Below are 16,194 nucleotides of genomic sequence, written 5' to 3'. Positions count from 1 at the left end.
TAATTAACCCTTGTTAACTGCCTCAGCATGGGTGTTATCACTCTGTCATAGAAATGTTCAGGCCTAAAGGCAGGGGAGGTTAGACTCACTTAGATATGAATACATGTGCAAATTATGTGCATAAGAACACACGCTGTAATAAAAACAAAGCCATTAATGATTTAGTGCTGTCATCAAGTCCTGTGCTCACTAGATGTCAATAGAAGGTGGATGAAAAAAAATAAAAAAAAAATCAGACAAGTCACCAGCTGTAGGGAAGCCAGAATCATTTGTCCCTCCCTGCCAGTGGAAAAACATGTGTGCCAGTCATTACATACTCTGTGACAAGACTAAGGTTTCAGTTAATTTTTACAGCATTATATTCATGGCAAAACACACCTATTTTTTAACTGCTAGTTTTGCTCTCCCTTTTCCATGAGTTTCTGTGACAGCCTCCTGTTAAACAAACATAGACAACTGCAAAATAAGTATCCTACTGGCTCTGCCATGCTAATCCAAGCTTACCTACAATGAGGATAATGACTTTTTACAGGAACTACAACAACAGTCCAGATACAGAGCAGTAGAAACAAGACTGATCCTGCCTCCTGAGAATACAAGCATCCCTAGAACAAAATTACAAGGAAAGGATAATTAAAGAGCACATTCAAAACAGGAATGTAATCTGAGTAGCATATAATAACAACAGGATAACAATATCAAGAATATAATTATTAAACAGTTCTGTCAAAAATTCCTATTAATCATCTACAAAACAGGAGAGGCTGATCTTTTGGAGTAATACTACATTTTAATTCCTGACAAAGTGAATGAAATAGTACTAAGGAATCATTAACATGGGCAGGTAATGATTTAGAACAGGAATAGAACACTGCTTAGTCAGACATGGCTGCCATTAAGACATTTAGTAAGAAGTGGACACCTTCATAACTCAGCTGTGTAGATGAGTCCTTTTATCATGTCACATTCAATTGAGAAGTTTTGTTCAGTTAGGTAAAGCTATTTTTAATTTGTTAAAACAAAGAATGCAGCAAGAAAGGGTTAAGGACTCTTGACATCTTTTGGTGCTGCCTATACAGCTACTAGGCTTTCCCATAATACCCTGAAGTTGCATAACTGTACTAATATTGCTTTATAGTCAAGCTAATGGACTTCAGCCTGGATTAGCTTGGGATCAGTGCTGTACTCCTATAGTTCCATGGTTACCACTTCACTTGCTGAAATACTGCATAAAAGTTCGAAAGAAATACCCAACAAAACCTGACTGCAGAAAGGGTTACATGCCACAGACAGTATCTTCTTGGGTTGGAGTCCTAAAAACTACTGTTCAACCAGCTATTTCAATCCCCCTGCCCCTCCCCTCATAAAGGGGAAATTAAAACAAGTTTGGATATCATACAGGCCATCTCCAAATATATGTGACCTATCTAAACAAAAAAATTAGCTATGTCTTAAGAGGTAAATTGTATTTGCTTCCTTAACATACGAAATATAAGATCTTAAAATAGCAGGAAACATGATAGGACTTACATATACATTTTCACAGAAATATTTTAAGAGAAACTGATCAGTGGCTCCACCCTCGTGCTTGCTTTACAGACCACACAAATACAGCGGAAGAAACAATCTAAAATTATTTCTGTGAGTTGAACAGGAATGCTCACATAATCACTGGAAATGCTCTTAATTAGTGTGGCTCGGTGATGCAGTTTAGAGCTGCTAGATCCTCTGCCTCTGTGAAACTCTTTTCATGTCCTGGCAATCGCAGTCCAGCCAGCAGTTTGTTTATCATATTCAGTATGAGTTTCCGGATCTCCAACAAAGTGGTATTTACTCCAAGGCAGGGAAGACTGCAGTAATCCAATAAGTTCTCATTAGCCTAAAATGCAGAAACATCTGCTGGGGTCATGAGCTGCTTACTTGCTGTTGATGAGCAAAGAATCAGCTCCATTTGCAGCTAGTGTGAACAAAGAATTGTAGGGTTGGGGGGTTGAGGAGACAAACAGGCCTCAATTATCTCCTGGGCAAAAAGGGATGCTCCCTTATGTTGACCCCTGGTGACCTCATCACAGACAGCACAGGAATTACAGCAAAAAAACCACTTGGACTCAGCCCTCCTGACCTGGTGGTTAAAACATTTGGGCAATACCAGCGAAACAGAAGAGAACGTGGTCAGATCCCTCCAAGAAATATCCACAATCCAGGCAGGGCAATCTGTGCAACGCAAAACTAGTTTAAAACGATCTTTACCAATTGCCTTATAGAGAACCAAGGACAACAGAATTTTGGAGAGGACAAATATTTCCGTCATGTCCTCCCCCTCCCCCAAGCTCAGAGCTAGTTGGCTAGCTTCACAACTGCTTTCAGGTTTTGGAAGAGAAAAAATGCCCAGAATATTTTTAAAAAGCCTTAGGACAACTCAGTGTTAATAATTGGGGAATATGAGCTTCTGGCTCAAAAGATGAACACATAGGTATTAAGTACTGCACAAATTCAAATAAAACTAAATCTGTATTGAAACAGTACTATACAAGGAGAAGCATCATTATTTCTAAGTGCAAAAATAAGGTCAATAACCTGCGGGAAAAGAGCTAAAGTTGACTCCAACCAGATTCAGAGCATGTGACATTGTCAGAAAGTAAGTGGAAAATACAAAATAAGTGGTGTCACATCTGTTTAGCTCCTGCTCCAGTGAGCCTGTAGTCTTTTTTTTTCCTTTTCGTACTGCGTTGAATATGACAGCACCTAATGTCTGCAGCTATTTCAAGGCGGAGGAGTCAGCCTGAAACACTTCTTATTCCTTCAAGGAGACAAAACAGAACCAGTTAGAGTACCCAGTTAAATCAAGATGGAATTGAGTTCAAAATATAAACCCTGTCATAAAGAGGATGAGCTGCTTTACCGGACACTTATTTGTACAAATAATTACATGTGTTCCATTTAGGCAAAAGAACAGCCAGAATGCTCACATCAATGCTCTGATTCCTCTGAAACAATGAGTGCACCTCCCCAAGCACTTTATTGTTTTGTACAAGCAGTTGGCCTTTAGCTCCAAGACTTCCACTTTGCCTTAGGCTTGTTGTATAGATAATGACTGCCACCTGCAGCAACAAGGATGAACTACTTTCCTGAAAGATTTAGAGCTTTTTAGTTGCAACTGTAGCGAGTACCTTCCTCCAAGGGTGAGAACTAATAGCACTCCATTTCACTTTACAACATCAATGCAGATATATTATTTTTCAATAGCTTAAAAATTGATCAGAGAGAAAGTCCAGAAGGAAGCTGAAACTCTACGTTTTCTTTCACTCCAAATTCAAACAACTAAGTGAAAGGGAACATTAATATCAGAACACACACATTTATTCTTTAGATGGAAATTGATGTCCCTGAAATAAAAGCACTTCTTAAAAAACAAATGTTTTGCTGCCTGTTGCTTAAGTAATATTTTGGTGTATATATATAACTGCATTTCAGTGGTAGTACATCACTTAACTAAAGATGATAGGTTCAGTTTAAAAGTATTTCCTAAAATTATTATTTTTTGAGATGAACAATGAGGTCTACTATCAAGAAACCCCAGGAAAAACATTCTGCCTTGTGTCTGTGCAGAGACAAAATTATGAGGACACTATAAACTTAATTATTTCGTCCCTACCCACTCTAATTTAAGTGTGCTGAGACTCAGAAAGTTAAGAGGGCTCTTAGGAACAGGTTAAAGGCATTCTAGCGATTATCCAGACCTAGGAAAAACTGTTGTTTGACCACTGGTTTCACTGCATAGGACCCTTTCTACTGACATGTCCATCCACCAAAATGAGACTGCGAATTTGCCGCTAACTTGACTTGACTGCTTGGTAAATTTCCCCATCCAGTGGCCAACTTTGTAGGTGCAGCTCGCGTTCCTGACCAGGAATACAATCATGCTGTCTACAGTACCTACGGCTCATGGCCTAAATGGCAGCACACGCAGGTGAGCTATCACGTGCAGTTCATCCACCACAGCTGAGGAAGAAGAAATAACAGATAACATCTTAAAACAACTCCCACTGGCTCATGGATAAACTGCTATGAAACAATGATACGGATACTATATACAAGAAAGTATAGCTTGTCATACATGGACTTCTATTCCAATGCACTGCACATCTACTACTATAGTAAAAAATAGGAGTGAATTAAGCTAAGGGGAGATGAAATTTACTTTGACCCTTACTAACTAATAGCAGGAAGAAAGCCTGAATCATTTATAGCATTTAAAAGCACTTACTTCAGGTTGTGTAAGGAGAACGCTCCAGGTATTCTTTCAGCAGGCAAAAAAGCTTTACAGACACAGCTTAAACCAGAAATGTACCATTATGCTGACAATACAAAGCAAAACATCACAGAAAGAAGATACATAGGTCAAAATACAGGGTATAGCATGTCTTTCATAGAGAAACACATTCCACTTTTAAAACAAAAAGTATGTTAAAGAACTTCCACATCTGGCATGTATGTTCATAATGTTCGCTGTTTGTCTCATCCAGGCACTTATTCAATATTTAGAGGTTTCTCTCCACATTCAGAATCTACTGGCCTCAGCACTTCAGGTACCAGTAGGACACAGCTTGCCACTGGGACTGGTTAGTGCCTGTAAGTCCATCACTATATACATCGTGTAGTATTAGCCCCATGTAAAACCAGATGGAAACAAAAGCTTCTTTAGGAGATCATTGAAGATTTTCAAACATGACAGCTCTTCATACAGCAGTGGAAAACAGTCTTTATTGTAAAAATATCAAGTACTTAAAGAGAAGGTTTTGAGTTAATACAAAAGCATATGTTTTAGTAACTTGTTTCCAAGACAATTAGGCAACAATTTACCAAAACTTTCCACTTGTTACAAGTGACCAGGCTCCTCTTCCATTCATCAGCCTCATTATTTGCTATCCACATAGCTTTTCCTCTTGGCAAATCCAGAAACAAAGGGACAATTAAGAGTTCCTCCAGAAGCTGTTCACTGAGTCACCAATGATGTACAACGCTGTACATTCCTACAGATCCTCCTGACTAAATCAACAAACAGTACGACATACGCAGTTCCACATTTCTATTCTGATACATTGCCCTCTAAGGAACACTATCTCGGGAAGAGATGTAAAGCAATGCACTTGAGAACAGCTGCAATAAAGTAAAGTAAGAACACATAGTTCATATTTGCCAAGAATATGATTTCGTGTTATGTACCTTTCAATATTGTCAAGGCAGCAAGTGATGAGAAAGGCACCACAGAAACACACATTTAAAAAAAGATGTCTCCTTACAGAGCAGCATGCAGGAGAAAATTCCATTTTTATGTTAGTTTAGTCATCCATGCTGCTGCTTTCATATTCTGGTATAACTGAAGAACTGGACAAGTTGTATGTTCATAAGTAAAGCAAAGGTATGAAACAAAGACAAGAAGCAAAAAAAGATAACAAGTCTAATGACACTGATTTAGCACCCACCCGTTAGTAAAAAAAAAAAAAAAAATAATGAAATCTATATACACAAATTTAGTTGAAGTACCAGTGTTTCACAACATCTAGTCCATAATTGTCTTCGCATATACTTTGATTATGCAGTGAAATTTCTTTACTAACTTCATATGACAGGTTCTGCACTTGGGCGAAGCTCCTGGAACAAATAAAGCAGGGTAAATGAGTTACTCTGGAGGATAACAACTTTTACTTAACCACAAAGACTATGCACACAGACACATCATTCTCCTACCATATAGCCACTGGAAGGAAAAAAAAAAAAAAGTAAAATAGGAATGTTCTCTTCAAAGGCCCAAGGCGAGAATTTGGAGAAGAGGAATAGAACCTTGCAGGAGAGGGAGATGGGTAGCTTCACGGGATATCAGCGTTCAAAGAGTTCAGTTGTATTATCTTCCAGGGAAATGAAGGAAGGAGAGAAAATTTATCACGTTTTCTCTCTTCCTTGTGCTCAGTGATAATACTTCGTATTTGTTGACACAATACTTGGGAGAAAAATAATTTTGTGCTCCTTGTACCTCCCCCAAGGATGATGTCAAATACAGAAGGAAAGTGCACACTTTAATAGGGAAGGAAGGAAAAACAAGAACAGTTATATTTGTACAGTTATTCAAACACAGTGCTTCCAGCTTGCTTTGCCTCCTGTAGTTCTCCACTCTCATGCACATTTGCACTTGCTCACTGAAATTCTCAGTAAAATTGCCAGAGAACAGCACGTTAGACTTTGCTTTGTAGGTAGCGTAGGGACAGAAATAGAGATGTCTGCTACAAACTCAATTCATCCTCTAATATCCATTCTGGATTCAAGAGTAAGATAAATTGATTTTTCTCTGAATATTTAGGCAGAGTCTTTTCACCTGATTGTTGTAAGTACCTTTGAAGCTCTTTATCCAGTTCTTGAGACACCTCTTTAACGTCTTTCAGTATACTGCATGCTTTTGCACTTTCTTCTGAGTAGCTTGGCATAACTTCTGCCAGAAGTTCCTGTGTGATGGTTAACTGCTTTTGCATTTCATCTACAATATAAGAGATGTTAAAAACATCTCATTTAACATATAAAAAAATTGTGAAAGTGTACTTGATAAATGAAATGAAATTTTTGTACCTAGGTATGTTGGCATATCTCCCTCTATGTGAATATCCCTCATGGGTAATTCATGCCTAGTAGCATCCAAGGAAGCTGCAAAGCTTTTGTATTGCTCTTTAAACCGTCCCAAAACAGCAACAAGAGGAGAAAGTACTTCCATCTGAAAAGAACACAACCAACCAAGACTTCTTCACAAAGCAGCTACTTTGCTAGTACAGTCAGAATGTATGACGTGGCTTTTCTCTATATAGAATGTGATTTAGTCTGGGTCAATACAGAAAAACAATTTACAGAATTATATGTATGTAAAAGAAAAACAAAAACAAACAAATGCTACTCTGACATTGACAGAAGAATTCAGAAAGTCTGTGGTGTGATATTCCTGTCCCACTGTTTAACAGGTTTTTCTCCATTACCTACCTTGCCTAGGTCAATAATGGTTTCCTTCTTACTGCAGCAAGAAGTACTAGCAACATATCAGGTAAAGTGCTTTACATTCAATTCTTTGACTGCAGCTTACAGTGTATTCACAAGAGACAAGTCTTAATTTTTGCAATGCATTTTGTTTAAGCAAGCATAAAAGATCAGTTTTGAAAGTCAATTACTCAAAACATGTTACTTTTTCAATTTGACACAACAAAACTAGGAAAATGCTGAGAAAGTGTAGAGGCTTTAGCTTCTAAGTTCATTTACTGTCCAAAAAAACCATTAAAAACTTGTCTTCTTCCAACCACAGCACAACTATTGCTGTCTAACTTATAAAAAGATGACAGATAAAGAACAGAAGATGTTCACTACTCATTTAATGGTTAGCATCTTGGCTCTAGTCATAACTGTAATTGCATAACTTGCAGGATGTTAACATAATTTTAAGATGTTTACAGTCGATGCACAGGAGATGTAAGCTGCTGTGGCAACCTGTGCTCCATTGCTGCTCCTTGCCTAATAGCTCTCTAACTTCTCCTTCCTGCCTATCCACAAGGGACAACCAAAATGTGACAAAGGCATTTGTTTAAATTATTAGAGAACACGACATGCCACAACATTAAGTAGATATTTGAGATGCATAAAATTGTACCACAGCAGGCCACAGGAGCATAGAAACCTTCTCTTGAGAAAAGACTACTTCTTAAGATGGACTGTTTAAACACAGGAGAAGAATGAACTGTAATAAAGCCTACCTGTTTGTCTAACGCCTCTTCAAGTCTCTGCTCTCTCTCTTTGAGCAGAACCTCACGCTTCAACTCATAGAGCTTCTCCTGTTCTCTCTCCTTTTCTTCACACAACATTAACAAGTTTTCTTCTGCTTTTTTCTCAAGCTCAGCAACATCTTTTCCGGCCTATTACATCCAAAAGATATTCATAAGTAATTAACATATTCTGAAACAACAAATGTAAGCCTCATATCCAGGTCAAAACCGCTCAATTAAGGAATTGTAGATATTGTGCAATAAGCTCAGCGTGTTATAGTTAAAGCTATCCATCCATCTTCTCCCCCAGTATTTTTTGGGAAGACATACGTATACAGCACTGAATGAGCAAAGAACAAAGTTACTGCTACAACACCAAACACCAAACACACTTACTCCTAGTTTTTCTGAAACTTCTGCCTATCCTAACTTCATGAAGAACCAGCATGAGCTTAATAAAGTGGTACAGAGCCCACTTTAAGAGAGTTTTCAAAGCGAGTCACGTAGTTTTACAACCATAAACATGTAAAATCATGAAAATAACTTTTAGGGATCTGAATGCATAGAAGAACTTGACACCAGAGTTGTTTAATTCCTTTTCAATTAGAAACGCCAAATACTCGACTGACTCACCATTGCTCTTAGGTAAGTTAAAATCAGTGTCTGAGATCCCAGCACTTCCATCAGAACATCAGGATCACATTTCTTTAAAAAAGAAAAGAACATTCTAGATCAATTTTAATATTTAAACAGTTATATTTTCAGTGTGTAAATAGATCACTGAAAGTCCAGTTTGTGGCCACAATTGGTATTATCATCTACTGTCACCTAGATTAAGCGTTGTTTTTTTTTTTTATTTAAAAAAACCAACACAATGCATGTTAACTAAATATACCTATTTGTTCTTTGTTCCACCACTCTTCATACTGTTTTCAGCAGATGTTTGAAACACAGGTACAGAACTTGAAGTTTCAGTACTATGTTGAATAAGTTTCCTAAATAAGGCACTTTAAATTAGGTTGAATCAATGTTAATTTTCTGAGAAAACATGTTAGAAAATACTTAAAGATAATGTGAAATAACTAAAAAGCATACACAGGAACACAAAAAGAATCAAGCTGAAGAGATGCTGAAGTTAGAGCAAATTCTTTACCACAAGGAACTGAAGTAAAACTGAAGTAAAATTTTGAGACAAGACAACTGTTTGTAGCAGCACAATAGACCTATCACCTGACTTCTACCATAAATCTTTAGATTATCCCAGAAACCTTTACAGTTTTACCAAGGTTACAGAAACAGAAAATCTTCATTTCTCACATTTCAAAATAAAGATACTTAATGAATGGAAGTAGCGAGACTTACCGATTTCTGGTTTTTTCCACGTGTCCCCGTATCTTTTTTGCAAGAAGATTTTGAACCAGAAGTCTTTTTAAGGGTAGTTTTATCTGTATAACATGAGAAAATTATTACTCTTTTCTACCAATGTACATAGGGTAAGTCAACATACCATCAGATTCTGTGCTCTACTTCCAGCTTTGATTACACTAATGAGAAGACGTGGATCACAAGCATTTAGCTGCAAGTGACAGTTCCAGGCAGATGTGGTACAATTCTCAGAATGGCTGGTAATCTAACATCCATCAGCTACAATTACTTGAGGGTACTTTGTTCTTTAATATTTGATCCTAAATTTAAAAAAAGCACTCCAAAAAGATATTGAAAATCAAGAGGTTAGCTTAAACCCTGAAGGCCTCAATACATCTTCTTAAAGACACTTTAAAATAACATCTACCTTATTTAACAACAACCTTGTGTGAATACAGTAGAAATAAGGGTTACTTATAATCAAGTTATAACATATACATTAAAAATAATAAAAGAACAAATTGAACACAAGTGGAAGCTCACCGTTAATAGCTGAAAGATCAAGGTCTGGTCTAGTAATTTTATCTCCATCTAATAAAGTGGACTGCAAATCATTTTTCTCAAAACTACTTTGATTTAGAGAGCCAGAAGCAACACCTGTAGAAAGAAGCTGTTATCAAACTAAAAGAAATAGAATAGAGTATGCAAAAGTTCAGAGTTGTGTGTGCTTTTCCTAATATAGGGGCAACCTTACAGAAACTTGTACACATTTTCTTTTTATACATCACTTGTATACTCCCTAAATTACCTTGAAATGAAGTAATTCGGAATCTTATCCTCCTAAACGTTCTACAGTTGAACTATACCACCCAAGTATGAAAATGGAATCACATTATTTCCTCAGGATTTTCAAATCAAGGTCTCATAAGAAAATTCTTTTGCAATTCTTGTTGAAGAAATACAAATGGATCATTTTGCTGACAGGAATTTGTGGTCATTTATACCGGGTTTATTGAGAAAATTAAATACAAGAAGCAGGACAATGGTGAGGACAAAATAATAATTCAGTCTTGCAGAAAAGGCAAGAGACATGCTTATTTGAGACAACCCAATTACTCAATTCCAGGTTAATATTCTATGAGAATATCCAGATAAGAGTTTAATATAATGAACTTCAGTTTACACCCCTTAATCTCACATACCGTTCTTATATATTAATTCCTTTCATATACAAATAATAATTAGCCGTGATAGAATATAAAACCACTCCTTACGGTGTTTTTAGAGTTTTTAGAAGTTGCACATGATGGAAAAACAGTTTCAGAAAAGAAAAAACACTTTCAAATTCTTCTAATAAAACCTACCAGCAGAAGTTTTACTTTTCTGAGAAGGAACCGATTTTGGTTTAACTGCAGAAGGTGCTTTAGAAATCGACTTTGAAAAGGAATTTGCTGTAGTATCCTATCAATCAAAAAACAGTTATGAGTGAACACGGGTGGTAAATACAATCAGCAGTATCTCTTACATCCTACTCGAATGCTGACAATAAACAGCTGCTATCTTAGGGTGTCCTGGTGTTTGGCAAGTCAGCTGAATACAGTCCCAAATTCCCATCCCAATCCGCACCAATCTGGTGATGCATAACACCTCCCTCGTCACGACAGCAGTCTTTTGCTTAGGTCCCTCTTCCACAAGTCCGAGCGGCTCCTCGGACCGTTACTATCCTTTGCCGAGCCCACAACGATGTGCCCAAGTACCTTCTTGGGGTCTTTCTTCTCGTACTGCAGGTAGCGGGACTTCACGATTCTTCCTCCTGAAGGAGCAAAGAGCGGTCACTGCCGGGCCCGCCGCCGCGCCTCAGCCGGGGCGCGCTTCCCCCCGCACCCCGCGGTACCTTTCCGCTTCTTCTCGGACCCTTCCCCGTCCGCCGCTGCCGCGCCGGAGCTGTTGCCCTGCGAGGACATCCCTCAGGAACACGGCAGGGGCCGCCGGCAGCTGGCTCCGAGCGAAGAGAAAGGCGCCCAGCCGCTGTTCCCCCGGCTCCTTCCCCTCAGCCGCCGGCCCGTTGGAGCTCCCGCGCAGCACCGCCCCCAAGCCGCAGCGGAGCCGGGCACCCCCCGGCGGATCGGAGGAGCGGGGCAGACCCGGCACCTCCACAGCGGCCCCCCCCCCCAGGGCTTTTTTGGGGTAGGGGGATGCTTCCCACCCAGGCTGCGACCACAGGGGGTGCTGCTCTCCCCTCAGCGCCGCGAGGAGCCTGCGAGGTCACCGTGAGGGACCGACAAAGCCCGCAGCGCAGCTGACCCCCACATATCCCGGGTAAGCTGTGGGGTGAGGCGGCGGCGCCTCGCAGCGCCGGCTGGTGGAGCTCAGTAAGCCTACACCGGGGCTGTCCCTCATGAGGCGGGCGGCGACCCCGAGGCGGGAGCCCTCACCGTGAGGGGGGATTCTGACAGGAGCCCAGCCACCACAGGCTCAGAAAGCAGCCAGCTGCCAGCGAAGGCCCGCTCCCGAGGTGCATTGGGAGCCATGAGAGGGACGAGTCCCCCACAACCCCCCCTTCCCGCCCCGTCCCCTCACACCGCCGGGCTGAGGGGGGGGGGGGGACGATGGAGCACGCGCAGTGCGGGCGCGGCGCTGAATGGGCGCCGCCCTGCTCCCCCCGCTCCCCCCCCCCCCCCACCCGGAAGCGGCGCCTCAGCGGGGCCTGCGGCGGGCGGCGGCGGCGCTTCGCCGGCGGCTGAGGTAAAGGCGGCGGAGCGCGGGCCCCGCGCCCCGGGTGCCCGCTCTTTTTCCATCTTTTTCTTTCGCTGCTCCGCCCGCTGACTGAATTCTGTGCCTGAGGGGACGGCTAGTGGCCGGGAACTGCCCCTGAGGGGGTTCCTGGGGTGGGGGCGAGCGGCGGGCAGGGGCAGGGTGCTGCTGGGGGTCGTTTTGAGCCTGGTGTGCCGGGGAGCTGGACGTGCCCGAGGCCGGGGAGCTCGCCCCAGGCGGCCGGTGCGCAGCGGGGAGACCTCACTGCCTCCAGGCATGCTGCTGGCCTCCATCTCCAGTGTGCCGGCTTCACTGCCTCTTCTGGCGTCTCTAACGCTCACTAAGAGCTGCCTGTAAGCTTTCCTACCTCAGCACTTTCGGAAAGTGGCCTTCAAACTCTCAGGGTTCTTGTTTTGGTTTGTTTTTGAGCTGCTCTTGACGATATCAAGGTTGCTGGTGTGTTGAGGCTGTGCTTTATCACGCCGACCGTGTTGCCTAACTGGTGTGTGCCTCTAGCTGCTCGTGTCTGGGTTGTGCTAGGTCCTCTTGGTAAGGCTGGTTTTGCAATCTCTGGAAAGTCAAACTATTGCAAGCTGCGGACATCTTTTTGTTGCATGATTGCAGACTGCATGTGGCACTCCTACTGTCCTAAACATAGTGCTCTTATTGTCCTGTTTCATGGCTATTTTGACCATGCCTGACGCAGGTCTGTGTGGTCCTGATGCGAAGTGACTTCCTGCAACTGTTTTTAAACTTTTCTATTACTCTGTAAGTAGTTTGGCAAAATTATTACCCAGCTTTGTTCGCAAGTTTTATTTGTGGGAAGTGACAAGTTCTTTGTATCCAAATGAGTTCGGCGTTCCTTGATTTTGCCTTCTGGAAATGAGTGGCTGGAGATGATCTCAGGCTCCTGGCAGATGTAATTAGCCTTTCAAAGATGTCATCAGTATCCTCCCACGTTACTCCTAGAGGTGGGTTGGTATCGGTTTGTCTACCTAGCTCTTTGCAAATAAGACTTTGTTATGCGTAATTAGAAGACCTCTGATTTCAGGTTTGTTAGCTGGAATACATGACTGAGGGACTTGCCCTAAAGTAGCAGTGTGAGGTAACCCTGCGTTCCAGCTCAGTACGTTGGTGTCACGCCTGTCAAGTCTCAGTAAGTCTTTAGTGTCTTTAGCTCTGAATCTTGTCAGGAACAGATCTATTTAATGTAGGAAAAGAGGTATGGGTGACTTTTAATGCAGATAAATATATCTTCACTTCAAGATTCGCTGTAGCTTTTTTCTGATGAGTTAATTTTGGTCAGTTTTTTCTCTGAGTTTCAGGAACAATTAGGTTCTTTACCTGCCCTACATTTAAAGTCCTGTAACACCCCCCCACTTCTCAGGCTGCTGCTTCTAAGGCCGTTTCCCTTATTAGAAGCGTTAACTCATTACCATCAGACTCGAGAGTTACTGCAGTAATGCGATGGAAATGTTTCTGTAGAACTGTGAAATATGTGTGGGCTTTTCTGCCTTTTTTTGTCACCATGCTTGAACGTTTGCCTCAAAAAGTGTTTTTTAATTTTTTTTATTAGTTGAACATTGTAGGTTGTGCGGTGGCAGGGCAGCTGTCTGCGAATGGATAGTCTAATCAGAGTGGGAGGACTCATAGGTCTGTGTTTTTCTGTGGAACCTAAAACGTTTGTAGGACTGAATAATTCAGGAAGAGTAAACACAACTGATGAAAAATTTAAGTGAGGTTCATTTAGTAAGTAATGCTTTGTACAGACTGAGTTTTCTGACAAATGATGATTCAAACGTTAGACTTCTTGAATAATCCTGTGTGTGAATAACTCTTTGACTCATGTGCATGTAGCTCAATATTATTTTGGCTAGATATGGTCTTTACTTAGCTAGATGGACACAGGGGGAGGTGAGGCAGCCATGAGATAGGATTCTCGTATCTTGGGAATTTACAGAGGCAAAATTCCTGAAAGATGTAATGCTGTTAGCTATCTTACCAGTCAAGGAAAATAGTGAAAAAATGATTCAACAAAAAGTCCGTGGTTCAGTACTTTTCTTTGTGAATTTGAAGGCTGAAGGTGTTTATTAACTCACATTTCTAAGAAACAAGATGTGCTTACTCTGCCTATCTTTTCCCTCTGACTTTTAGGTTTTTTTTTTTGGTCAATTCTGTTTACATTTTATTGAGACAACACTGTCTAATGTGGTTAAATATGATGCGTATTTTTCAGATGGACCATGTACCTGTGGATGGTGCCAATTAAAAACATACTACCACAAGTCTTTTTAAAAACTTTAATCAGTGAGTAGCACTTCAGGGTTCGTGTGTCATGATTAATTTTTTATTAAAAAAAAAAAACAAACGTGCTTATTTTTTTAAGGAGAAAACTGTCCAAAACTAATATCAAGAAGTCAATCCAGAGATGCTTATAAGGATTTATTTTCCTAATAGGTGGCTAGTTTAATAGATCATTTGTCTGCTGAAAGGGTTTAGCAGTGCCATTATTTCAGAAAAATGAAAATTCAGAGGTTTGGTTTCTGGTATATCATGGTTTCTTGATATATCAAGTGACTTGAGTGTGGCTGGTAGAGTTTCTTTTATCTAGGCTTTATTGTGTTTGTATCTGATGCTGTGTCACCAAATGCAACTTAATGCAGATCCTAGCAAAACTTCTTCCTTAAAATACCAACAGTATTTAACAAAAAAAAAAAAGTGGTTTTAAAACTGTTTGACACACACAGGTTTTGCTGCTGATGAATCAGTTCTTTTTTTCCCCAATTCACACAAAAGTTCAGCCTAAAGTTTCTTAAGATAATTTCTTATCAGTGCAGTTGTAGCATTAGACCAGTAAGATTTTTGCTTTGTTGATGTGTGTAACAACATTCAGGATGAAATTAAGACAACTATGAAAGGTTGTGAGAATAGTCTCAGAGTTTCTTCTGACTTTCATTCTTTGCCGCTAGCACCCTCGATTGCTTTGCCTCCAGTCCTTCTTTTCTCAACAAGGCCACGTTTTCATTTCCTCTGAATCATACTCAAGAGCACATCTGTAGCTATGACACTGCACTCAGTGTAAGTTAATAACATGCTATAGGCCTTTAAAGTCACTGTGAGCCTGATAAGATAGCCTTGTCTTGAGGTTAAATTGTGCGTCTGAGCCATTCAGAGGAAGTCTGGCCTGCATCTTAGATGAGTTGACGGCATAGATTGGGATCAGGTCTCAAGGGCCAGAGGGAGGAGAGAGAAGGAAACTGAGAAGGAACTGCTTGCAATGGAGGTAATTTCATTGACTTTTTCCTGTATTACATTGCATTACTTGCACTGCAGGCCAGCTTCTCCTTTGTTAGGCAGTCTGTTGCATATATGAACTTCTCTGGCAGGGTTGACTGCAAAAAGTAGTAACAAATGTGTTGTAAATTCGCATGCTCCATTCAGAACTACGCCTTTTGGAGTAGAAAACAGGAGCCTTTACTTAAAGAAAACCAAGGTTCAAGAGTTGTTAAGTTCAACAGAAAAAAAAAATGTTACTAGAGCACAGAGCAACTTTCAGATTAATCTACAAATGTCTGGTATATTTGGGAAAAAATGCTCAACTAACAGCAACTGTCCTCATGATGTGAAGTAAGGCAAGGGCTGAGGCCTTTGCCTTACCTATAAAGTACAGCTGGTCCTTGAAATCCTAGGGTGTCTCTGTAGCCTGTTATCTTGCTGGAAGTTCCTTGCTTTGGAAACTGAGGAAAAGTGATAGCTGAATATTTTTGCAATTGCTAAACATTTTCAGTTTGATCGGAGGGAGGGGGCTCTTTGTGGGACAGCAATTGGCAAATCTGGTGCTCAAGAATAGTAGAGGTACTTGTGGTACCTTTCTACTTCTGTGTTGAAAAATACTTGATGAGCAATGTGAGGAGCTCAGATCTTTCGGCTTGATGAATGCAGCACTGGAAATGTACATGAAAATGTGAAGAACTGGAATATTACAAAGTCGATCCTCAACAATTTTGCCGTAATGGTAGCTTTCCCTTTTTAGCCTCACTATGATTCATTGACTAAACATGTGGCTTCAAATTATGGCCTTATTTAAACTAAACGGATACCCTGCGCTGATTGGGGAAAAGTTCTTTTCTAGAATTTTACAACGTTACTAAATAGGCAATGTTGTCTTTAATGCATATTATGAAAATTCATTAGTTTGACGGAGACTTAAAGACATTTAGAAAATATCATCAAAATTACCATGTAGAATTTGACTATTCTCTATTCCTAGTAATGTTGCTGG

At 40.5% G+C, this 16,194-nt stretch overlaps 2 protein-coding genes across 13 annotated transcripts in view; one reads left to right on the top strand and one right to left on the bottom strand.

Annotated features, from left to right (window-relative positions):
- Nucleotides 1-4,742: 4,742 nt before the first annotated feature.
- Nucleotides 4,743-11,602, bottom strand: HAUS8 (HAUS augmin like complex subunit 8). Its single transcript, XM_013195256.3, has 10 exons — nucleotides 11,053-11,602; nucleotides 10,916-10,971; nucleotides 10,523-10,619; nucleotides 9,702-9,815; nucleotides 9,156-9,238; nucleotides 8,427-8,498; nucleotides 7,785-7,943; nucleotides 6,622-6,763; nucleotides 6,391-6,532; nucleotides 4,743-5,655 (listed from the first exon to the last, which is right to left on the bottom strand). Exons 1-10 carry the CDS (start codon nucleotides 11,120-11,122, stop codon nucleotides 5,535-5,537), a joined length of 1,056 nt encoding a protein of 351 aa, XP_013050710.2. The 5' UTR covers nucleotides 11,123-11,602; the 3' UTR covers nucleotides 4,743-5,534.
- Nucleotides 11,603-11,762: 160 nt separating this feature from the next.
- Nucleotides 11,763-16,194, top strand: part of MYO9B (myosin IXB) — a 46,100-nt gene continuing 41,668 nt past the window's right edge. For 8 of the 12 annotated variants that reach the window (XM_048077628.2, XM_048077625.2, XM_048077623.2 and 5 more), the window contains exon 1: nucleotides 11,763-11,903. The gene's annotated coding sequence lies outside the window, so the exon portion shown is untranslated. Of the gene's footprint in view, nucleotides 11,904-12,000; nucleotides 12,266-12,313; nucleotides 12,884-15,174; nucleotides 15,196-16,194 lie in introns of those variants that run through there. The other 4 variants (XM_048077621.2, XM_048077620.2, XM_048077618.2 and 1 more) reach the window with 4 other exon arrangements.

This window comes from Anser cygnoides, chromosome 27 (assembly GCF_040182565.1).
Source record: "Anser cygnoides isolate HZ-2024a breed goose chromosome 27, Taihu_goose_T2T_genome, whole genome shotgun sequence".
Taxonomy (NCBI): Eukaryota; Metazoa; Chordata; class Aves; order Anseriformes; family Anatidae; genus Anser; species Anser cygnoides.
This window is presented reverse-complemented; position numbering and strand designations above follow the sequence as displayed.